This window comes from Periplaneta americana, chromosome 7 (assembly GCF_040183065.1).
Source record: "Periplaneta americana isolate PAMFEO1 chromosome 7, P.americana_PAMFEO1_priV1, whole genome shotgun sequence".
NCBI classification, from domain to species: domain Eukaryota; kingdom Metazoa; phylum Arthropoda; class Insecta; order Blattodea; family Blattidae; genus Periplaneta; species Periplaneta americana.
In genome coordinates this window covers 172,586,201-172,612,046 of record NC_091123.1, presented here as the reverse complement: position 1 = coordinate 172,612,046, position 25,846 = coordinate 172,586,201, and the positions used below count along the sequence as shown (strand labels likewise).

Here is a 25,846-nt window from a genome sequence, read left to right as displayed (position 1 = left end):
TAAAATCAGAGAATGAAATTTTTTGCTAAGTAGCGTGGACAATCACTTTGCCTGTAGGTTCACATGCTCGTAACGGGTGCATATCGGCGAGAAACATCACAAAATTGAACGGAAATAGCTTGGTAAACATTAAATTTAGGGGCCAAAGTATGCCTGGAAGATACCAGATCGGGATGCAGCTTAGTTGCTTAATTCCTTTTTGGCCCCGGAGAGAAGCTGTTGATGACTGCCCTGTGAAGGATTGTGGATGGTGATGAGATGACACTGAAGAAAGTACACCTGCTTTATAGGGGTAGCAAATAGAGATAGGGTGCGTCGGGGTCTGGCAGTGATTTCATAGTGTTTGTTGCACATTAAAACTTGTTGTTTGCTGTATTTAAGTTGCCAACTTTGTGTAAATGTCAGACTGATCTGTTATGTGTGGTTCCCTCACAGTGCTGTTGCTGCAGCTGCAGACTCCAAGTCGCCTAAGGATGACAAAGGTATGTATGTGTTTGGAGTTTTTGGCTTAATTATATTTTTTTTTTACAATTCATGTTGGGAATGTTCAGCTAAGCCTCCTGTTAATAACATATATCAACATATGATTGATTATTTATTCCGTCAATATGGCTTAAGTAATTAATTACATATGAAAGAAAATATTGATGTATTACATCCTATTTTATCTTGATACTAACGTTTTCGCTCCTAGTGGGGCATCTTCAGGTACAAGATATAAGTATCATCTAAAATCAATTACAAACAAGTTTTACATTTGAAAATCCCATGACTAGAGTAAAATATGACATAGTGACAATATTATCCATACCAACATTAAATGTCCTGTCAAAATGTTAAAAACAAATTTAATTTAAAAAAATGTGAATTTATATCTGTACTAATAATAAATCTGTAGCCGAAATTTTTCTGGTAATTTTCGATTTTCCAAAAATAATTGGTCCTAACATATATAATTAACCACCCTGAAACCGAAAATCGCTTTTTTGAAATTTTTGTCTGTCTGTCTGTATGTTTGTTACCTTTTCACGCGATAATGGCTGAACGGATTTCGATGAAAATTGGAATATAAATTAAGTTTGTTGTAACTTAGATTTTAGGCTATATGGCATTCAAAATACATTATTTAAAAGGGGGGTTATAAGGGGGCCTGAATTAAATAAATCGAAATATCTAGCTTATTATTGATTTTTGTGAAAAATATTACATAACAAAAGTTTCTTTAAAAATAATTTGCAATAAGTTTTATTCCTTGAAAAATTTTGATAGGACTGATATTTAATGAGAGAAATGAGTTTTAAAATTAAAATAACTGCCATCTAAGGCCGTATAATGAAATAAAAAACAAATGACTTCGTATATAAGGGGCCTTGGACAGCAACAATCGAAAGCTCTGAAAGATAGCCTACAGAGAATGTTTCTGTGTTTGTATGAAGTAATATCGGAAGCTAAATTAACCGATTTGTATAATTAAGTATTATTTCACCATTGGAAAGTGTAGTTTCTCTAGATGGATATAATGCTATAATGTTATTACAGTAACTTCAGATATAATATAATATGTAATATTATATAATATAATTTAAGTTATTTGAAGGGTTCAGAACCATAGTGGGCCAAACGCCATTTACTGAATACATAGAAAAGAAGGGTTAAAATTAAGTTATTACCATAATTCAATGGAAACATATAGCAAGTAATATAAAGTATACACATTAAATCTAAATGATGTCAATGTTCATTAAACTATGGTTGCATGTAATAAAAATTAAGCAACATTTTAAAGGAATTGTCATTGCACCAAATGAGTGTCTGTGGACCGAAATGATCGCATTTTAATTATTTAAACACAATTTAAATTAAGTAACATATTGAACGATTTATCCTTCTATCAAACACGAATGTTCCCTGGATCAAATGTCCTATTTTAATTATGTAATTACTTTATATTTATTTCTAACAGGTGCAGCGGAGCTCACAGGTATGGGTAGTAGTTATATAAAGTAGATCCCCTTGTATGGATATCTCAAATATATTGTTGCCAATAAGGTGATGATCACAATAAAATCAATATAAATACTAAAAATATACAGAATTAAAACGTTATATTATTAAATGTGGAGTCATAAAAGCGTGTATAACTAATTTCATGGAGCAGGTGGTATTCTCGTTAAATGTTGAATGCTCTTGTATCTGAAAACAAATGTAAATTCACATTGTTTTAAATTAAATTTTTTAACATTTTGACAGGACATTTAATGTTGATATGGATCATATTGTCACCATTTTATTCTAGTCATGGCATTTTCAAATGTAAAACTTGTTTGTAATTGATTTTAGATGATACTTATATTTTGTACCTGAAGATGCCCCACTAGGGGCGAAAATGTTAGTATCAAGATAAAATAGGATGTAATACATACAGTAGCGTGCAAATTAATCCGAACAACGTAATTACTTATGCAAAAACACTCAAACGGGATTAAAAAAAGGATCTAAGACATACCTCAGTAATCTATGTGGCCTCCCTTGTTCCCAATAACAGCTCTGAGACGATTTGGCATGGATTCCACTAATTTCCCACAAATATTCGTCATTTCTTCATCGCGAAACCATACACCAATGAGGGCAGAAATCATCTTCTCCTTTGTAGAACAATCCATTTTTTGCATTCTTCTTTTGCAAATTGACCACAAGTTCTCAATGGGGTTGATGTCGGGTGAGTTGCCTGGCCAGGGGAGTATCTGAATATTCTTCTTGTTGAAGAATTCTGTAGTTTTTCGAGATGTATGGCATGGTGCCAGGTCTTGTTGGAACACACCTCTGCCATCCGGAAATGATTTTTGCAGCTGGGGTACGATTCTGGTTTCCAATAAGTGAATATATTTGTCAGAATTCATCATTCCCTTGATAGGTATTAATGCTCCAGGCCCTTCATGTTTAAAACAACCCCAAAACATTACTTTAGGGGGGTATTTGGATGCATGTTGGAGATGAGCTGCTATTACTTTTTCGGATCCTTTCCGTACGGTACGTAAGAAACACAGTGGCCGTGGGCCTCGAAATGAGACTCATCGGAAAAAAGTACATTCTTCCAGTCATTCACTGTCCAGTGTTGATGTAATTTTGCCCACATTAAGCGTTTTTTGCACATAACAGGAGTTAGCAGTTGCTTCTTAATAGGCTTACGAGCCCTTCGTCCAGCTTCCAAAAGCCTACGCCGCACTGTTGTGACGTGAATATTCGCCCCAATGGTAGCCATTAACTCGCGGGTTAAGTCGACAGCAGTTAGTCTAGGATTTAATTTACTTTTCCTGACAATTAAACGATCATCTGCAGGTGAAGTCTTTCTTTTCCGGCCAGAGTTTCCTTTTTTCTGGGGTGTGATGGATCCAGTCTCCCTGTATCGTTTTATGATCGAATTAACAGTAGCCAAACCGATGTGACATTCTGCAGCAATTTGCCTCTGTGTCGTAGAAGAATGCTCTGCTAATGTTATAATTTTAAACCGTTTTCGTGGAGTTGTATCCATTTGTGAAGACGACAGAATGTGCACAGGATTGCAGTATTAAGTCTTCAACAGAACTGAAGTGCTTATAAGTACAAAACGACAGGCAAACTGTCACATATTAAAAAAAAATGACAGACCTTCAACAATGGAATTACACATGCTACAGATGTCAATTAAAGCGGTATGAGCAGCTGTGAGGCCAACAATGACAGAAAATGTAAAAATATGTCGTGTTCGGATTAATTTGCACGCTACTGTAAATAGTTTTCTTTCATATGTTTTTCTTTCATATGTAATTCATTGCTTAAGCTATATTGACGGAATAAATAAGCAATCATATGTTGATATATGTTATTAATTATCTTTGCTACAATTCATATCTCTTATTTTCTTTCTACATTGTAATAACTAATGACTTATGTAGCCACTGTGTGAATAAGTATATAAGAGTAGCTTAATATCAAAGGCGGACATCTGAGCCTCGGATCGAAATTTAGATAATGTGGATTCTTATACATTTTTTCATGCTCTTTTCAGTTGTGGTGAACTATATGCAAACTCTAGCACTAGATTTATAAAAGTAAATTGTGTTAAAATATTACAAAGAACACTGTGTAACAAAAAGTGCCTCTAGATGAAAACTATGGAGACGACAGATGTCCGTCTTTGATATTAAACTACTCATATAATGATATTTTCATTTATGAATTCTATCGAAATGGAGTTTGGAACATCATTGATAACTGGAATGTTCCAATTTTCATTGTAGGAAGTTTTAGCAGGTCAAAAAATGTTGCCTCTGTAGGAGATTAAATGATTCGGAGACAGTTGTCATAAAGCATTCATTGAGTATAGAAATTGTCGCATACTCTAGTTGGATTTATTTAAAGGCATTGCATGAAGTCACGCACAATGCTGCAAACTCCTAGATATAGTATTCTCAACTGTAGCTATGTTTCTGGCATACGGACTACACACATACACACGGTTCGATAAACGACAGAACTTGTCGATATCGGGAATAAGAGGCAACACCTGCTTCAGTTTTTTTTTTTGTGTGTGTGTGTGTTTTTTTTTTTTAATAAGCATTTATTTACATCATGTTCCATTACAATTAATGTAATACTACATGACTGGTTGGTTGGTACAAAAATTTATGCGTACAACTATTTATACCAGTTCTATTCTTAATATTGTCCTACTTGTAGTTATAATTTTATTACTTATATAGTGTACCTCCTAATTACTGCATACATATTTGTTACAATTTTTTTTACAGTTATTCAAAATCTACTGAATTTACAAATTGCATGAATTCTTTACAGTACAATTTTATTATGTCTATTTTATTAATTGGCCATTTCCCTTTCTTTCTTGAAATTTTATTCCTGAATATTGCTCGTTGCAAGTTCAGTTTAGGACAGTCATATTAGATGTTCTATTGTCTGTTCATTTAGGTTGCAGGAACACATTGGTGATTCCATAATTTTGAAGTGGTGAAAATAGGATCTTAGTTTACCGTGTCCTGTTACAAATGTGGTGAAATTGGGTGTTATGTGTAGGTTCACTTGCAGTCTTGATTTTACTGTTGGAAAGAACGATTTTGTAATTTGCCCTTTCAACGTAGTTTGCCACAAGCTTTCCCATTTCGATTAACTATGTTGTTTCATGTCACGTAGTATTTCGGTTTTTGGAATCTTCTCTTAACAGATTTCCAGTTCACTGTCTTGAGATGCTTGCTTCGCTAGTTGGTCAGCAAGTTCATTGCCGTATTCTCCTACGTGTGCTTTAATCCAGTTGAATTCTATGGTCCAGTTGTCTGTTTCCAGTTCTCTGAGTTTCGTCCTACATTCTTCTATTAATGCCTTATATTTATGTGTGTCTGTTTTTTTTTCTTTTTAACTTTAAGTAGCAACTTCAATTACTCTGCAAAACATATGAGAAAATAGTGTCCCATGATACTACTTTAGTGATGCTCTTATTTGTAAGATAATTTGATGTCTTTCTCGTGTTTATTAGATAAGAAGAGCAAATCATCTGTTGGAGCAACCAGTGGCAGTAGTCGTAATCTATGGGTGAGTGGTTTGTCATCATCAACTCGTGCCACTGACTTGAAGCAAGTTTTCTCCAAGTATGGGAAGGTGAGTGCGTGATGGTTAATTGAAGCTTTAGAATAGTTAAGAAATTTGATTCAGAATGGATTGCATAAACTTGTTTTTTTCTAAATGTGACTGGTTTTAAATTGCGATATTGTGGCATATTAATTTTCAAATAAAATTGAATACATTTATTTTCAATGATATACCTATTAGATATATCCCTGTTCCATTAAATTGTAAACTGATACAATGTAGTCATGTTTATTTAGAAAAAAAGTATATGTTCATGTTTATAAAAAAAAATATATTTTGCTATCATGGCTTGTGTGGCCTGTAATGTAATATTCTTTTATTAGAAGATGATGTACGAGGCCTGTCTAAAAAGTATCCGACCTTAAATTTTCCCGTGCAAAGTAGTGATTCTAAGGTGGCGCCACTGCACGATGGAAGGAGGAACCATAATGCGCATGCTTGAATTTTTTCACCGCATTCGCTTGTGCCAGTCACTGGCTGGTGGTCGCCAAGTAAGGTGCTGTTCTAAGTGTTTGTCGGATTTAGTTTTCTCGCAAGATGACTGAACGAATTGCGCAAAGATACTGCATCAAATTTTGTCAAAAGCTTGGTGATTCTCAAAGTCAAACAATTCGTAAGATTCAGCAGGTGTTTGGGGAAGATGCGATGGGTGTAACACAAATTAAGGAGCGGTTCAACCGATTCAAAGATGGCCGCACATCAGCGGAGAGTGAGCAGTGTTGTGGCAGGCCTCAAACTGCTCGGAGTGCAGCTGTTGTTGAGAGGGTGCGAAATTTGGTGATGGCAGATCGTCGTTTGACCGTGCGGGAGATTGCCAAAGAGGTTGGAGTGAGTAAAGATTCTGCACATGCAATTTTGCGTGATGATTTGAACATGAACCGAGTGGCTGCGAAATTCGTGCCCAAGTTGTTGTCCCCGGAACAAAAAGACCTCCGTCGTGACGTTGCACAGGACCTTCTGGACACCGCCAACACTGATCCTGGGTTTCTGAACACCGTGATAACTGGAGATGAGTCATGGGTGTACGGGTTCGACCCAGAAACAAAAAGACAGTCGTCGCAATGGAAGCATCCCGAGTCTCCAAGGCCGAAGAAAGCGCGGCAGGTGCGAAGCAAAATCAAGGTGATGCTAACTGTTTTCTTTGATGTCCGTGGAATTGTGCATCACGAATACGCACCAGAAGGACAAAGGAGTACTATCACGATGTTCTCCGGCGACTCCGTGATGCAGTTTGGCGCAAAAGACCAGACATGTGGACGGCGAACAACTGGCACTTGCATCACGACAACGCCCCCGCACATTCATCCCAATTGATCCACACTTTCTTGGCCAAACATGGAATTACAACCATTCGCCAACCTCCCTACTCTCCAGACCTGGCTCCTTGCGACTTCTGGTTTCCAAAATTGAAGACACCACTGAAAGGATCCCGTTTTGAGAGTAGAGAAGAGATAATGCGGAACGCGACGACGGAGCTGAACACCATTCCAAAAGAAGATTTCCAGAGGTGTTTCCGGCAGTGGAAGGATTGGTGGGCTAAGCGTGTGCAAGCACAAGGGGCCTACTTTGAAGGGGATTAGGGTCCCAACCCCGTCAGGTATTTGAAATATTTTTTCTGGCTAAAGGTCGGATACTTTTTAGACAGGCCTCGTAAATTCTGCTTCTGACAGTGGTTTCTTGGTATATTTTTATTCCTTTGCCTAAAATAGAATATGCGTGCTACTTTAATTTCGTACTCTATGAAGAAACATTTGTGATGAACATAATGACAAATCAGTTGAATATATACTTTCCAAAGTATTTTGGCTCTCAGTGACATGGTACAAAAAATAAGTTGTGATGAGAATTTTTTTAAGATGTATATTTTGGAACCCTTAAATAGTAATTTTGCACACAAAATGGGATTTCTTCTTAATGTCTGGAGTTTTGTAGTTATATTTGGAAAATTTTCACCTGTAGGTATTGGTTTGAGCCATTGTTCCTCTCTTGTATGTACGTGTATATAGAAAATGGAGTTGAAGATGCAGTGACAAGCATGGAGGTCACACAAAATAGTGATAAAAAAACTTAAATCTTAAAACGTTGACAAACTATGGTTGAAAAGCAGGATCCAATAAATATAGTAGTCTTGAATATTTTGAGGTAGGTATTTTAGTGACAATATTTAAAAATAATATTTATCGATTTGTTGTTACAGGTGATAGGTGCCAAAGTGGTAACAAATGCTCGAACACCTGGTGCCCGATGTTATGGATACGTCACTATGGCAACAAGTGAAGATGCATCCAAATGCATTCAACATTTGCATAGGACTGAACTTCATGGAAGAATGATATCAGTAGAACGGGTAAGAGATTCGATTTTAACATAGAATTTTAGCTCACTCATCTTTACTGAAAATAGAAACTGTTGCAACTTCCATGGTACTGCTTTTCCCCAATACATCACCACTATACTTCTTCTATCAACAATGTCCTCTGCACTAATATGACATGAACTGGTAAAAACAAAATGTGAGCAATGAAGCATAATTGAGGGGTGTGGGGGAAAAACCAGGCAGCTCCGATTTTTTTTCATTTTTGAGTTATTTATGCACAGAGGACAAAAAAATGCGCTCTATCGTTTGGTCGAAGAACCATGTAGTTCCATGAATTACATTCACAGTTATAATGCATTTTGAACCTGCCTCTTCTGTACATGTTTATTGTTTGGCGTTAAGTTTTTCTTCATTATCTCGAAAGATAATGAATTGGAACTGCCTGGTTTTTATCCCAAACCCCTCAATTGCATTAAATATGCTACATACACAGCACTTTCCCTTTCTTTTGCATTTACGAATGTTGTTTTCATAGTTAATAAAAATTTGTGTGTTACCTTTTGTTTTCCTCTGCAATTGGAAAATGAAATCATATCCATCTTAACTTTGTTGTATTTCATATGCTTACCACTAAATTAAGGAAGTGATTTCACGTGAAAGATGACAAATATCATGATTGGGGTGAAAAGTATTTGGCTCTTTATGGGCTTGATATTGACTAAATGTCCACACCTGTGGAGTAGTGGTCAGCGCGTCTGGCCGTGAAACAGGTGGCCTGGGTTCGAATCCCGGCCGGGGAAAGTTACCTGGTTGAGGTTTTTTCCGGGGTTTTCCCTCAACCCAACACGAGCAAATGCTGGGTAACTTTTGGTGCTGGACATTGGACTTATTTCATCGGCATTATCACCTTCATCCCATTCAGACGCTAAATAACCTGAGATGTTGATATAGCGTCTTAAAATAACCCAATAAAATGGAAAATGTAATTGACTAATTACTATAAGGAATGGGAACTACCAGTTATTAATCTGCAAATGTTACAGAAAAATGAAATTAACAAGGGATGATTTGCAGATATAAATAGATTTTTTTTTTTTTGTATATGTTACGATATTAAGTCTGAACTGAAATAAGAGAACTAGTAGTTACTATTAACACACTTAAGAGATAAAATTAGTTTAATTACTAGTGACTTAATTTAAGTGTTTGTTTTTAATTCTTAGCCATAAATAGGAATATGGTCCCGTGCTGTGGCATCGCGGTCTAAGGCATCCTGCCTAGGACTCGCGTTATGGAATGGGGGAAGAAATTTTTTCATTAAATTTCGGCCAGTGCATGGGACTAGTGCCCACCCAGCATCGTGATGCACTTGGGGAGCTACGATAGGTAGCGAAATCCGGTTGCGAATACCAGCTATAACTGCTGTGGGGATCATCGTGCTAACGATACCTCTATTCTGGTTGGATGATACCTCTGCTTTGGCATGTGGGCATGAGGCCAGCAGCTGGCTGGTCGGTCTAGGCCCTTCACGGGCTGTAGCAGCACGGATTATTATTATTATTATTATTATTATTAAATAGGAATATGTATGCAAAAATACATAAATACTCCTATATTTAGATTAATCACAAATATTTTTGCATAATACCTTAATGGTGAAGAAAGTAGCCTCTTTGCCTTTCAATGTCTGTGAGTTCCTGTCCACTGATGTTTTAAGAGAGAGAAGGAAAGAGTTTAAGGAACAAAAAGGTTGGAGAAAATAGGAGAAAGCACATCTTTCAACTGTAAAAAAAAAAAACCTGAAGATCCCAGGTGGACTTAATTTTCAGCTTCATGGAAACTTTACATATACAGAATTCAGTGCATGTTTTCAAGTAAAATTTGAGAGGTGATTTCATTGTGTTCGAAAGTTCTATGCTGACCAAATAGTAGTTCACAGGCCAGTTACCTCATCATCATCATCACCATACAAGGATTAAGCCATAGGCTCGTTCCGGTTTCATGAAAGCTAGAATTGTTAAAATTGTTCAGACCATCTTCTGTGTGGGTGTCCAATATTTCTCTTTCCATAAGGTCTATAATTTAACGTCAGTTTTGGAAATCTTTCTACTGGCATTCTATCAATATGTTGTTTCCAGGCGTTCCTATATTTAACTATTTGATCAGTGAGTTTGAAAATATTTAATTCTTTTCTTATATCTACATTTCGTTTTTTATCTAGTAGAGCATATCTTGCTATATTTCTTATAAATCTCATCTCTACTGCTTCCAATCTTTGTTCTTGCTCTTAGTGATTGTCCAAGATTCCGATCCATACATTAATATAGGAACAGCCATTACTTTATGAAATTTCATTTTTGTTTCTTTCCTCGTATTTTTAAGGGTTCTTTTAATAGTGCCACACATCAGATTAAATTTATTTATTTTGTCATTAATATCTTTACTTTTAATATAGGATAAGTTAAAACCTAAATATTTAAAACTATTCATTTACCTCTTCTTGATTATTCATTAGTTACCATGATTACAGCAAAATGTTGCATTTGTAAATAGCCATCTTTTCGCCTATTGATGTCAGTTTTTCTGTTTGAATCGAGAATGGATAGTTTTATAACAAGTTTATTAGACTGCAGTCATAATACCTCAAGTCTGGCAGCTAAGTGACCAAGCCAGTCCACATGGATGTACATTTGTCTTCACATGATCTCTAACTATGGGTAGTATTGTTCTGTACTGTGCATTAAAATGTCTCTTTAAAGCAACTTCTAGCAAATACCTGTGGTCTTTAGAAGGAAACTTACAATATTCCAGTTCACCTCACTATAAATTAATTGCTAATTGAAACATATTCATGTATACTGTTTTTGCTGTAAGAAAAATCCTAATGTAAACATAAGCACGTTGCTGTCATATCCATGATTGGCTCCAGTCGAAACACTCACATGACGCAGGAAAATATAGTTCGTATTTGGAAACCATAATCTTGTATTATTTGAAAATTAAAAATTGAATTCTAGTTGTTAAATACGATGAAACATTTGACTTCACTCATATGTAAAATGCTATGTAAAAGAAAAGCTACTTTTATATTTTGTTATGTACTATGAACGCGTCCACACCTGTGGAGTAACGGTCAGCACATCTGGCCGCGAAACCAGGTGGCCCGGGTTCGAATCCCGGTCTGGGCAAGTTACCTGGCTGAGGTTTTTTCTGGGGCTTTCCCTCAACCCAATACGAGCAAATGCTGGGTAACTTTCGGTGCTGGATTCCGGACTCATTTTACCGGCATTATCACCTTCATTTCATTCAGACGCTAAATAACCTAGATGTTGATACAGCATCGTAAAATAACCCAATAAAAAAACTATGAACGCGGATGAATACCAATAGTAATACCAAGGTAGTCTGTTCTTGTAACAAGCTTGTGTCACTTGAGCTCGTAGTTGTTCACGTAAGCACGTGGTACTGAAGTATGGCTTCTGCATCCTCAACTGCCCATTGTGAAGACATAAGACTTAAAAATAATTTAATTGCAGTAATTATAAAGTAAATGGCTCCTAAACAAACGAATGCATAGTAGTGAGGTTAGACCTACTTGACGAGTAACGGGAAATGTTTAACATGAAACAATGTACAACAGTAGGCGGGAACACGTACTGAGAATCTATGGCGCCAAACAGCGGCCAATGAAGCCTCACTTCAGTCACGTGCTATTGTTTACATTAGGATTTTTCTTACAGCGAAAAGATTATAGTGTGCAGTTCTAGAATAAAATATCCAAGTCAGTCAGCTGAGATAGGCAAATAATATAATATCCAACTAACTGGTACAATATTTAGAAACAATCCAATCAAGATTATAATTTTTTTTCTGCAAAGCATGTACAGTAGTACAATATGTAGACGAATTGATTTTCCTGTTGAAAGTAAACAAAACTGCCTACAATACCAGATTTACAGTAGCGTGGAAATTAATCCGAACAATGTAATTACTTATGCAAAAACATTCAAACGGGATAAAAAAAGGATCTAAGACATACCTCAGTAATCTATGTGGCCTCCCTTGTTCCTAATAACAGCTCTGAGACGATTTGGCATGGATTTCACTAATTTCCCACAAATATTCATTTCTTCATCGCGAAACCATACACCAATGAGGGCAGAAATCATCTTCTCCTTTGTAGAACAATCCATTTTTTGCATTCTTCTTTTGCAAATTGACCACAAGTTCTCAATGGGGTTGATGTCGGGTGAGTTGCCTGGCCAGGGGAGTAACTGAATATTCTTCTTGTTGAAGAATTCTGTAGTTTTTCGAGACGTATGGCATGGTGCCAGGTCTTGTTGGAACACACCTCTGCCATCTGGAAATGATTTTTGCAGCTGGGGTACGATTCTGGTTTCCAATAAGTGAATATATTTGTCAGAATTCATCATTCCCTTGATATGTATTAATGCTCCAGGCTCTTCATGTGTAAAACAACCCCAAAACGTTACTTTAGGGGGGTATTTGGGTGCTTGTTGGAGATGAGCTGCTGTTTCGTACGTAAGAAACACGGTGGCCGTGGACCTCGAAATGAGACTCATCGGAGAAAAGTACATTCTTCCAGTCTTTCACTGTCCAGTGTTGATGTAATTTTGCCCACATTAAGCGTTTTTTGCACATAACAGGGGTTAGCAGTTGCTTGTTAATAGGCTTACGAGCCCTTCGTCCAGCTTCCAAAAGCCTACGCCGCACTGTTGTGACGTGAATATTCGCCCCAGTGGTAGCCATTAACTCGCGGGTTAAGTCGACAGCAATTAGTCTAGGATTTAATTTACTTTTCCTGACAATTAAACTATCATCTGCAGGTGAAGTCTTCCTTTTCCGGCCACAGTTTCCTTTTTTCTGGGGTGTGATGGATCCAGTCTCCCTGTATCGTTTTATGATCGAATTAACAGTAGCCAAACCGATGTGACATTCTGCAGCAATTTGCCTCTGTGTCATAGAAGAATGGTCTGCTAATGTTATAATTTTAGACCGTTTTCGTGGAGTTGTATCCATTTGTAAAGATGACAGAATGTATACAGGATTGCAGTATTAAGTCTTCAACACAACTGAAATGCTTATAAGTACAAAACGACAGGCAAAATGTCATATATTATAAAAAAAAATAATGACAGACCTTCAACAATGGAATTACACATACTACAGATGCCAATTAAAGCGGTATGAGCAGCTGTGAGGCCAACAATGACAGAAAATGTAAAAATATGTCGTGTTGGGATTAATTAGCATGCTACTGTATGTAGACGAATTGATTTTCCTATTGAAAGTAAACAAAACTGTCTGCAGTACCAGATTTATCATGAGTGACATTTTTATTCTTTTTGTGATAATTACATTATATACCTATTGTAGTTATTAAATAGCTGAATGTTTATGTGTAATATTTTATATTAAGATTCATGGCTCCAGTTATACTAGCTGTGTGTTGTACCATGTTATTGTTGTCAGAACAGAAAAAAATACTGTACTAGAAGCCTCATCGTCTATTTGATACTTTTTGACTGAAATGTGCCATTGGTAATCTATACGTTATCTTATTCTTCACAGTATTGTAACCACAAAGAGTAATGAATTTCTTCAAGTTGAATACTACTATTGAAAAATTGTTATTGTTTAACTTCATTTTAATTAAGATTATAATTTTATAAAATACTAGGTCTTTCTGGACTTTTGTTGTCATTTAAATATTATCTGTTCTGGCTGAATGATACTGTCCATTATTCATGACTTGAGTCAATTATTAGTGAAATGTTGAAATTTTAAGTATGTATGTATGAATGAATGGATGAATTGGAGGGAAAAGGAGAAGCAGCTAGGAAAAGGTACAAGAAAATGCGTTTCTGCTAGAGAAATTGAGGATAAATGGAAGTGCTGAGCTTTAAGCCTGATTTTCAAATGGGGAAATAGGTTTTTCATTGGAATTTTTCGTTATTTTCAAAATACACAGCTTTAATAGCACAATAAATACTCCATCTTTCAAAATACTGTCGATGACACAGCTCATCTGCCCTGAACCTTGGGGAAGTTAGGGGTGTTGTTTAGAGGGGTGTGAGGCTAACTTTGAAGCAAGCGGCAGGCTAACGGTACTTTTGGTGTGAATACCCTCTGCTTAATCCCCTTTCTATTTTCTCCAAAAAAACATTTCTCTCTCTTCATTTGTACTTGGAAGACGAAGGTGAACATTTGCTTAATAGATTTGCTGGAGTAAATATATATTCAAAGTTCAGACGTAGCAATATAACTTTCATGTGTAGTGTACTCCATAGAATTGGTAAATCAATGTTTTTATAATGCATGCTACATTGTATTTCTAACTTTCTCTCCATCCACTACTAGTGCGAAACTACTACCCCAACCCCGCATTCCTTCCAGGGCAGATGAACTGTGTCACTGACAGTACATTTCAGAAAAAAGATTGCCATTTTCTGTTGAAAAAACAATGGCTTTTATCAGACAAAACATTATTGTATGATGAATTAAAGCATTCACGGTCTGCATTTGCACACGGCATCCATATAAGCACAGATTCTGCAAAATCAGGATAGTTTATGGTCATTCCCTGCAGCACAAAAATAATGTCCACTTCTTCACCAGAGCTCATCTTGTTTTTCACCACTCTCTACAATTCGTTCACCTTCCTTGCCAAAATTAATGGCCAATACATGTTTTGCCAATCTCAAATGTTTCTCAACAGTATCTCTTCTTTTCCATGAGACCTGACAATTACAAAATTTACATGTGACTATACTTTTGTCTGTGCAATAAAACCCATGCTTTTTATACTGGAAAGCTCTGTCCCTTGCAGATATTTTATTATTAGGCATTCTTGTAGCCTTACTTGCACAGGGACACAACGTTCTTTCGCCTATGTGCGACACTATAAACCAGTGATTCTCAACGGGTGCGCCGTGGTACATTACTGTGCCCCGAGATTAGCTAAGTGTGCCGCAAAACTACTGAGATTTTATTGTTAGTAAAAGTAATTAAAATAATTTCATTCAATATTTATTTTTGCTTTTTACACAAAAGTTCAATTCGTGGTGGAATTGAAGACAAATACACACGTATTTCTTGTTCAACTGAGAGCAGTCTCTCACGGTTCTTGTTTTTATTTATGTTTGTTAGTGTCTTAAGCCCATTACATGGGATAGTGTACCATGAACAAGAAAAGATTGGGAATCACTGCTATATACAAATGAAGAGTCCACTGCAAGAATGATGGATGTTATTTGGAATACATTTTGCAGCAGAAGCAATTGAAAGTTTGAAATGCTTAGCGCTCGAAGCTTAACTGTGATTTTTCGATCGTTACTGGACAATGACTATCTGTGTTTTTAATTAATAAGTTTATTATTGTCATTATTGAGTGTAATTAGTTACCACTGCCACCGGGTATATACCCATTGCAGTGTGAATAAATACATACATACATATAACTCTATGTACATTCTATATGTCTTAAGCTATGCATTGACAGTCTTGGTTCATTTTCGACAAGAAAGTGACATCCATCATTCTTGCAGTGGACTCTTCAAATAAAACACGCACACGCAATACACTCCAAAATAATATGAACAAAGGATGCATTCAGCAGGCTAACAATGCTTACCACGCTTACAATACGATTCTCGCACGTTGCTACATACATCAGATATGACGTCAGGAGTGTGTTCAGACCAGATATTTAAACTAAAACAGATTCAATACTATCGAATGTGCAGTATTAGCGACCAGAAATATCGACCTTACCTATGCTACGGCTATTGATTATCAATTTCAATCCCAAAAAGGGAATGTCACTCCCCAGATGGGGTTAAAACGGTTTGAAGATTTGCATTTCTCTCGTTCCATATGTACCTTTGTTTACAAGGGAAGGGTTTCGGCTCGAAGAGGAATTTTTGGTTAAAAATTTGTACAGAGACTTACCTCACAATGGTGATGAAGACCCTAAAAGCATTCATTTGTGTAACTCTCCGTTTGGTTGGTATTGGTCAATACATTTCTTTAAAAATGTACATGAGTATTCTCTATAAAATGCATGAAACAGCATGGAGCAGAGCAATAAGCACAACACGCAGAAGCAACACCTGAACAATCTTCTGAACCACACTCCAGTGCTGAGAAATCAAATGCCACCTGAATTACATTTTTGAAGTCCGAGACTTGTTCAGGATTCACGTAACCAGCTGACTGCCAGGAATACTGAAGCATAGGGCGGTACACTGGAGCAGACAACTGGTTATGAATAACAGAGTGCATTTTCATTATAAACACTCGATTTCCCAAGTTAAGTTCTGGATTCTCAGCAAGAGTCCTTATGTAATCTATTATCCTCCAAGCATATATTTTGTATTGTCTAAGGAAATAGATATCCAGAGGCTGGATATATTCAGTTTTTTTTTTAGGTGAAATGATCATACATTCCATGTCCTAGGCTTGGAATGATTCATTTATTAAGGTTGTGTCCTTGTGCATATTCAATGACTCACACAACAGTCTACATTTTTGATTAGCTGCAATATTTTCAGACAGAACGTTGGAGAAAAATGTTCTTAAATGGGCTTTAGACATTTTACCACTCGCACTAGCTTCTAGGCTAGGCTAGGCTTACGGGTAAGATGTCCCATCCCCTTAACTTGTGCAGTGCTCTTCCCACCCCTCAACTTGTACAGTGCTCTAACAGACAAACCACACATTACACAAACGAATGCTTTTGGGAGCTTTACAGAGATGTAAAGATGGGCCTGTATACAAATTTTGGATACGAAATTCCTGTTTGAACCAAAACCTTTCCCTTGTTAGTAATCTTTTCCTCACCAGGTGTGCTTGGTATCAGTGGAGCGCGTACGAGCGAGTGACAGACTAATACTGATTCCTATGTGCAACTTGCTCATACGCGCACCTATCGCAATTCATGTCTTAGATGAATTGGTCAGTATTGTGAAATTTGTGACTTGTGTAACAACACACTAAGCTGCTGGGCTAACTGGAGTTCCTACTAGTGCATTCAAGTGTTGACGTTATGGTATCACTTGTTAAGCGGCCTGCGTTTCAGGCCAAGGGGGATGCCACAGGACCCCCAAGGAAGAGTGACAGCAAGTTGAGTGGCGGCTCTGTGAAGAAGGTCGAGGATAAGAAGCGGCATGAACGGAAGCTGAGCACAAGCAGCTCTGTGAAGCAGGAAGCTGGCGAGAAGAAGAAAGAGGATGAGAAGAAGGAAGGAGAAGCAGAAACAGGTAAGAGGCTAATCCCATTGAAGAATATTAGAAGGGAAATTAGGAAGTGAAGTGACTTGTTTTCTGGCTGCTCTTGGGGACACGTACAGTATGCACTGCATCCTTAAGTATCAGTGGCGAACTGTCAACCTTGCAGAGCGTCCTTTAATGATGAAAACAAAGAAAATAGGATGGAGCAAGTCGTTACTATAGGCTGGATGTTGGAGAAGTTAAAATTTAAATTCTCTCTTAAAGAGTTTTCATGCTTGTCATATCCAAATGTCGATGTATGTTGTCATGGCACTTTGAGCAAGTTGCTGACTTAACTTCAATTTTATAACCTCGCTATGATGCAGCAGTTACTGTATACTGTAGTTCCTTTCTTAGCATAGGTTTCAGTATCTGCTCATTGCAATCACAGTCTAGTATACACAGTCACAAAGCTCAGTACATAGGGAATGTGCATCCATTAAGAGAGTTGAACTTGTTAGTAGCTAGCCACTAGCATCGCTACTATCGCCTCATCACACACCCCTTCCCTAGCAGACGACAAAATATATTACACTTTCGTTATCGTGTTCTTTCGGAAAAGTTAACACCTTCCTTCCATTATTGAAATATGAAATACATAAGGTTTATTTATTATTTTCATAAAGTATATTAAATTCCATTAATACATTCGAAGATACAAGAAATACGAGGGCAAGTCAAATGAAAACCATAAATATTTTCTTTATGCTCGACCATGCCGAAATGTAGTAATTATACACCTGGTAGCAGCCCTTTAATGGACCTCATTAAAGTACACCTATTCATTAAAATTCAGGTGTTCCACCAATCAGAAAACACCATTGTAGCAATATGAAAGCGCAAGTATCGATTATTCTCGCATATGCAATCGAAAGACAACTAGCGAAATGTCACGGAGGCTGGAAATCCAATACTGTCACAGAAGGTTATGTTCTGTTACTATAATAATTAGCGTTAATTGTAAATAATATTCAAATAAATTCAATTTATCATCTCGTTTTTCAATGTCTAAATCAATTTCAAGGTTATATCGAGATTAATGTTCATTTTACTCTCTAGATTATATCAAGGTCAATGACATTTGTTCCTCGGAAAAAATCAATATTTTCACGTCTGCGCACATCACAAAATTTACGAGAATTGCACAAGGTCAATTCCGCTCTCCAGTCAGATAAGAATGATATGAATACTTATGAATAATTTATATGGTCGAGCATAAAGAGTCGTATGAAACTTGCCTATAATGATAATTAAGACGCTTGTATGAAAATTATGAAACTCGCGCTCGTTTCATAAACATACTCGCGTCTTAATTACTACCATTATAGGCTCGTTGCATAATATACTATTATTGAATAACAGTTAAACACAAGTGTATCATTTTTCGACTTAGTCTCCTTGACGTTCAACACAGGTCCTCCAGTGCATAGGAAGTGCACGGATTCCTCTGAAAAAAAAAAAACTCTTTCGGTTGCGTGCGCAGCCATTCATGCACCGCCTGGTGCACCTCTTCATGAGAACGAAATGTTTTTCCTCCCATCGCCACTTTGAGTGGTCCAAACATGTGATAATCACTTGGGGTGAGGTCTTATGAGTATGGTGGATGTGGAAGAGTATCAAGGTGAACGTCATTGATTGTTGCAACTGTTGCACGGGCAGTATGAGGCCGAGCATTGTCGTGTTGCAAAATGACACCTGTAGTCAGACATCCATGTCGCTTTGATTTGATTGCAGGCCAAAGATGATTTTTTAACAAATCTAAATATAACTCACTGGTGATGGTGTTTCCCCTAGACGTGTAGTACTCTAAGATAATGCCTTGTTCATCCCAAAAGAGAGTCAGCATAACCTTCCTGCAGATGGCTGCATCTGGAACTTCTTGAGTTTTGGTAGTGAAGAATGGTACCATTCCTTGCTTGCTCTCTTGGTTTTGGTAGTGTACCCAGGTTTCGTCTCCAGTAACGATTCTCGCAAGGAAGCCATCACCTTCTGCTTCACAATGCTGCAAAAGTTCTTCACATCAACACGTCACTGTTTGAATTCTAGAGTGAGCTGCCATGGCACTCACCTTGCAGACACTTTGTGAAACTTAAGCATATCATGAATAATGTGATGTGCTGAACCATGATGAATGTTCAGATTTGCGGCTATTGTATCCACCATCACACGTCGATTTTCCATCACCATGACTTCAACTGCTGATACAGACTCTGGTGTCACAACGCGATGTGCCTGACCTGGGCAGGGAGTGTCTGTCACAGAAGTCACGCCATTACTGAACTTTCTACTCCACTCATACACTTGCTGCTGTGATAAACATGCATTACCATATTAGATCTTCATTCACCTATGGATTTCAAAAGGTTTCACATCTTCACTGCTCAGAAAACGTATGACAATGTTGTTCTTCATTTGTGCATATTGCAAGTGGGGCAGCCATCTTCAAACTGATACTGTGACAGTGTTTCGCTTGTCTGCACTATCCTGCCACCTCTAGGGCATTGTTAATAGCAGTGGTAACAGTACTGTCAACTTGCAGGGCAATGGCGCGAAATTTCGAATTTTTATTAAATTTTTAAGGTTTTCATTTGACTCCCCCTCATAATAATATTGTTTTTGGTGTTTACTCAAAACGAAAAAAAAAATTTAATATAACCTTGAATAAGTGGGATGATAGTGAACTACGAAACTAATAAAATATTAATTTTCACTTACCGTTACAACAACAAACTAATATTAATAACGGACATATGAATTGAGTGTAATTTATGTGTACCGATACTTGTAGTGTAGGCCTAGTTATCGAAGTAGAATGAGGTTAAGCAATAATAATCACACCAGAATTGAAAATAAAACATGAGCAATCAATTTTATTACAACATACTCCATTTTTCTATGTTTCTAATAAAATAATACATAAAAATAATGAGTACAATAAACAAATATCCACTGAAAGGTGGAGTAACGGTTAGAGCGTCTAGCCACGAAACCAGGTGGCCCGGGTTCGATTCCCGGTCAGGGCAAGTTACCTGGTTGAGGTTTTTTCCGGGGTTTTCCCTCAATCCATTATGAGCAAATGCTAGGTAACTTTCGGTGTTGGACCCCGGACCCATTTCACCGGCATTATCACCTTCATCTCATTCAGACGCTAAATAACCTAAGCTGTTGATAATGCGTCGTAAAATAACCTACTAAAAAAATCCACTGAAAGGAGTAGGTCTAATTATGATTTCTCTAGAAATTTCAGCAGCTTAGGTGACAGAACTTTAAATATCTAGTGTTCTTTCTATTAGACTGAAGCATTTCTTTGTGAAATTTAATTATGTAGTGCAATCAAACACTGACATATCTTCAAAAGCAACAGTTTAGTTTCTTCACAACTCTCTTGTGGAAAGCCAGGTACATCGAGAAGGGCTTTAAAAATTAATGATTAACATTTAAGTTTATGCGATAAAAAATATTAGATATTTGATTTTCGCAATCCATAAGAAATGAATATATACTTTATTATTAAACCTAAAACAACATTTCTCTCTTAAGGGCAATGTAATTTTTAGTTCAGCAATACATTGAGAATCTTTGGTGTTAAATAGGCCTATTTTGAACCTATACACTTCAATTTTTCTTCATCTGAGACAACCTTACAAATGTCTCCTCATCTCGTATTATTATTCCGATTATTTTATTTTAGTTATTAACATTTATCACAACCGGCAACAAACATTTCGCAGTTTACACAACTTGTCTTTGCAAGCAACAATGTGAAATAGTACCGACACAGTCTATTGTCCCTAGTACTCCTAGTAGCTAGCCGCTTGGAGTGCTGTAATCTCAAGAAATGCAAAAAATCACCTCAAGCTTCGTGACTGGCTGTACTAGACTGTGATTACAATCTAGTCTACACAAAACTAGAAAGGTATTGACAGTTCAGTGTCTTCAAGGCATCACCATGGCAACTACTCGAACCAGCCAACCAGAGTCCATGGCGACAGGTTGGCATTGCTGACTGTTTCACTGTGAGCACATGGCAACTGTGGCAAAAAAAAAAAAAATCGAAAGAATGGAGCATCATATTTGGAGCATCGTTCCTACTGTGAAAAAACACATTGCCTTGATGAACGTGATCAACAATATTCTTTTTGACTCGGATAGTGTGAAGTTGGAGCCAACTTCACAGGAAGAAGCTAGCTCTCACAAATATTTAACTAGAACACTGTTAGTTAATTGAGAATTTGAAGTGTCCAAAAAATATAGTTATTGAAAGTCTCATAAGTGTGGGAATTAATATATTAAGCTTTGAGCTAATTCCCTGTCTGTTGTACTGTTAGGAGACATGGTAGTCATTGCAGTCAGCTGGATTTATGATTTTGTTTTAATTTGGTAGTTGATTTTCCTTAAACACTGTGATTAAAGTATAATTTGTTTTGCATTTGTATTTATGTACAGTGAGGGACATAATTGTTCAGTGTGCGAAAATGTTGCAAGTTCTGTAGCGCATTTCATAAGAGACTATAGTTTTAATTCCTTCTCAGCATAGATATGTAATATTTAAATAGCGAAGGGAATATCTCTTAAACATATGACCGAAGCATGCACAGTGTGGCATTCTTGGACTTGGTAAGAACTCAAGTTGATCAGGTGTCATGTCCCACATTGTACATTTTGAATTTAATATTAAGACTCCAATTCAATAAAGAATTTTATGCTCGACCATGCCGAAATGTAGTAATTATACACCTGGTAGCAGTCCTTTAATGCATGTCATTAAAATACACCTATTCATTAAAGTACAGGTGTTCAGCCAATGACAAGTCAACTTTGTACCGTTATAAAACACCAAGTATCGATTATTCTCGGCTATGCAATCGAAAGACAATTAGCGGAAAGTCACAGAGGCTGGAAATCCAATACTGTCGCAGAAGGTTATGTTCTGTTACTATAATAATTAGCGTTAATTGTAAATAATATTCAAATAAATTCAATTTGTCATCTCGTTTTTCAGTTCTAAATCAATTTCCAGGTTATATCAGACTAATGTTCATCTTATTCTCTGCCAAGGTCAGTGACATTCGGCCTCGGAAAAAATCAATACTTTCGCGTCTGCGCACATCTCACTATACAGGTCAGTTCGCACATAACCATAAGAAGACCTAATTTTGAATAATTTCAAGTTAGAAATATGGTCGAGCATAAAAAGTCGTATGAAACTTGCCTATAATGGTAATTAAGACGCTTGTATGAAAATTATGAAACTCGCTTGGCGCTCGTTTCATAAACAAACATACTTGCGTCTTAATTACTACCATTATAGGCTCGTTGCATAATGTACTATTATGCTCGAACATGCCGAAATGTAGTAATTATACACCTGGTAGCAGTCCTTTAATGCATGTCATTAAAGTACACCTATTCATTAAAGTTCAGGTTTTCGTTTATTCTCGGATATGCAATCGAAAGACAACGAGGGAAACGTCACGGAGGCTGGAAATCCAATACTGTCGCAGAAGGTTATGTTCTGTTACTATAATAATTAGCGTTAATTGTAAATAAAATTCAAATAAACTCAATTTGTCATCTCGTTTTTCAATTCTAAATCAATTTCCAGGTTATATCAATATTAGTTTATGTTATTCTGTAGATTATAACAAGGTCAATGACATTATTGTTCTTCGGAAAAAATCAATACTTTCGCGTCTGCGCACATCTCACAATTTACGAGCTATGCACAAGGTCACTTCCACTCTTCAGTTAGATACGAATAAAATGAATACTTCTGAATAATTTCAAGTTAGAAATATGGTCGAGCATAAAAAGTCGTATGAAACTTGCCTATAATGGTAATTAAGACGCTCGTATGAAAATTATGAAACTCGCTTGCGCTCGTTTCATAAACAAACATACTCGCGTCTTAATTACTATCATTATAGGCTCGTTCCATAATGTACTATCAAATCTAATATTCAAACCTTATTCTGGGTGACTTCATTTTTAAGTAGAAATAGCCTCATTGTTTTGTGATGCCTATTACTGTAGTTTATTCACACAAAGTATGTGAAACTTATAGTAATTTCTCTAGATAACAACACTGAATTTTTTTTTATGCGAAATGACACCTAAATTAAACAAGTTATACCGAAATGTAAGATTTATATTCACCGTAAAATGGGGTCCTTAATGATTGGAATCAAATTTTAAATATTACTACTTGTACCTACGGGCTTTAAAATAAAATTTGCCAGTTTGAGATTATAGCTCTATGTACTTCTCGACTTAGTTGAAGGTAACCAAGAAAAGTGACACTCCAAACGATGTCCTAAAATTGCTAACATTGGAAACTATTCATGATAGATTCTCTAATGAAAAATGGCTTCAAATGTTCACTGATGTACCCCTGCTGTCCAACCAAAGTGGAGCTACAGATTTTGATGGAGGAGTTGGAGCCATCCATTCGACATTTCAAGCAGCTCTATTGTACTGGATCTCTTATTTTCAACAAGCTGTTATATTCAGTGATTTCGCCTTGTTACTGAATTAGATTACTATTTACATTTTTAAATAACTGTCGATATATCATATCCAGTACTACAGACACTTTGAGAGTTTCTATAGCAATAATATTAAGTTGAAATGTTTATCTCAATATTACTTGCATGATATTCTATACTATTTTCACAAATTTATTCGTGGTGTCAGATATTACCGTATAGCAAGTGAATGGTGAAGGAAACAAATTGCTGTTACTCCCAGGAACGACTGAAGTAAAAGAGGAAGGTACAGAAGACGGTGCTGCCCCTAAACCTGAGGGAGAAGAAGATCAATCTCCATCTGGTGAGGAGAAAGACAAATCTGCTAAACTAGCAGAAGGAGAGAAGAAAGAAGGATCAAAGCACCGTAGTCGTGAAGTCTCACGGGAGAGAAGAGAACCCCGTCATCGCAGTGTAGGCAGCAGTCACTATTCACGCCACAGTCATAGCCCTCATAGTATTCATCGCAGATCTCGCCACATGTCTCCAAACAGGAGACCAGGTGTACTGACATTTGCACAAATTCGTGTAAGTAGCATAAAATGATAGTTAATAATAATTATTTATAGTTAATAATATGTATTGGCACAACATTAGCTGAACAACTAGGACATCAGTTTTCCACTCTTACAAGGGAAGGGTTTCGGCTCGAACAGAAATTTTTGGTTAAAAATTTGTAGAGAGGCTTACCTCACGGAGGCTGGAAATCCAATACTGTCGCAGAAGGTTATGTTCTGTTACTATAATAATTAACGTTAATTGTAAATAATATTCAAATAAATTCAATTTGTCATCTCGTTTTTCAATTCTAAATCAATTTCCAGGTTATATCAATATTAGTTCATGTTATTCTGTAGATTATAACAAGGTCAATGACATTATTGTTCTTCGGAAAAAATCAATACTTTCGCGTCTGCGCACATCTCACAATTTACGAGCTATGCACAAGGTCACTTCCACTCTTCAGTTAGATACGAATAAAATGAATACTTCTGAATAATTTTAAGTTAGAAATATGGTCGAGCATAAAAAGTCGTATGAAACTTGCCTATAATGGTAATTAAGACGCTCGTATGAAAGCATTCACTTGTGTAACTCTTTGTTTGGTTGGTGTTGGTCAACAAGTAAGCATAAGATGTCACCTTGCGTGGTATTTTGTGTAATCATCATAAATTCGTTGAAGAGTTTCTTCCGAATATTTTGTTATAATGCTGTTAACATTAATTTTCTTTTCTTTTTGGAAATAGTTCATAATCACTAGAACTGCTAGCTTCTCTTCGGGGCATAGTATTTCTACCACCAGGACTAGCACCACACTCTTGATCTTGATAACATCCTTTGCCTTTCTCAAAGTCTTCTTCATCGTCCACTATCCTGTCCAGTGTTATTTTGTTGGTGAAATACAATTGATTTTCCTGTTTCTAAACTATTAAATCCATTAAAAATAACGCAAAGATGTGGTCTTTATTACCGTTATTGTCCGTTTTAGGATACATTCTCCTCAGTTTAGATGTCAATGTATTTAAATTTAAAACATCGAATATGTTTAGAGTTTTCCTTTCGTCCGTTTCCAGTGTCCTTCCAAACAATAAGAGACATGATGCACATGCCAACAAGATATAAACTGCTGTCTCTAGCTGTTCTGAGGAGCGTAGGCTTACGGGTAAGGTTCCCCACCTCCAACTTGTGCAGTGCTCTCCCCACCCCCTTAACTTGTACAGTACTCTAAAAGACGAACCACAAATTACACAAACGAATCCTTTTGGGAGCTTTACAGAGATGTAAATATGGGCTTGTATACAAATTTTGGATACGAATTTCCTGTTCGAGCTAAAACCCTTCCCTTGTTAGTAACCTGTGGTCAAGTGGAATTTCTGATAGACAAAGACTTTAATTGTGCTTGGTGGTAGATTTTCTTGAAGTACCCTTCATTTCCTCTACCAGCATATTGCCATTGCTCCATCATGCAGTGGTGTGTAGTTTACTTCCCACGGTGCATCGAGAGCAATGCCTGTGCTGACAGATCTACAGCTTTGGGATGTGTCTCCTAGCTGAGGATGCTGAAATGAATG

At 36.7% G+C, this 25,846-nt stretch overlaps 1 protein-coding gene across 6 annotated transcripts in view; it reads left to right on the top strand.

Annotated features, from left to right (window-relative positions):
• Window positions 1-25,846, top strand: part of LOC138703729 (scaffold attachment factor B2-like) — a 90,518-nt gene that overhangs the window by 15,521 nt on the left and 49,151 nt on the right. For 5 of the 6 annotated variants that reach the window (XM_069831854.1, XM_069831850.1, XM_069831853.1 and 2 more), the window contains exons 7-11: window positions 436-482; window positions 5,531-5,652; window positions 7,841-7,990; window positions 17,046-17,241; window positions 23,998-24,302. In XM_069831854.1, coding sequence (XP_069687955.1) covers window positions 436-482; window positions 5,531-5,652; window positions 7,841-7,990; window positions 17,046-17,241; window positions 23,998-24,302 — 820 coding nt within the window. The remainder of the gene's footprint in view (window positions 1-435; window positions 483-5,530; window positions 5,653-7,840; window positions 7,991-17,045; window positions 17,242-23,997; window positions 24,303-25,846) is intronic. The other variant, XM_069831851.1, reaches the window with a different exon arrangement.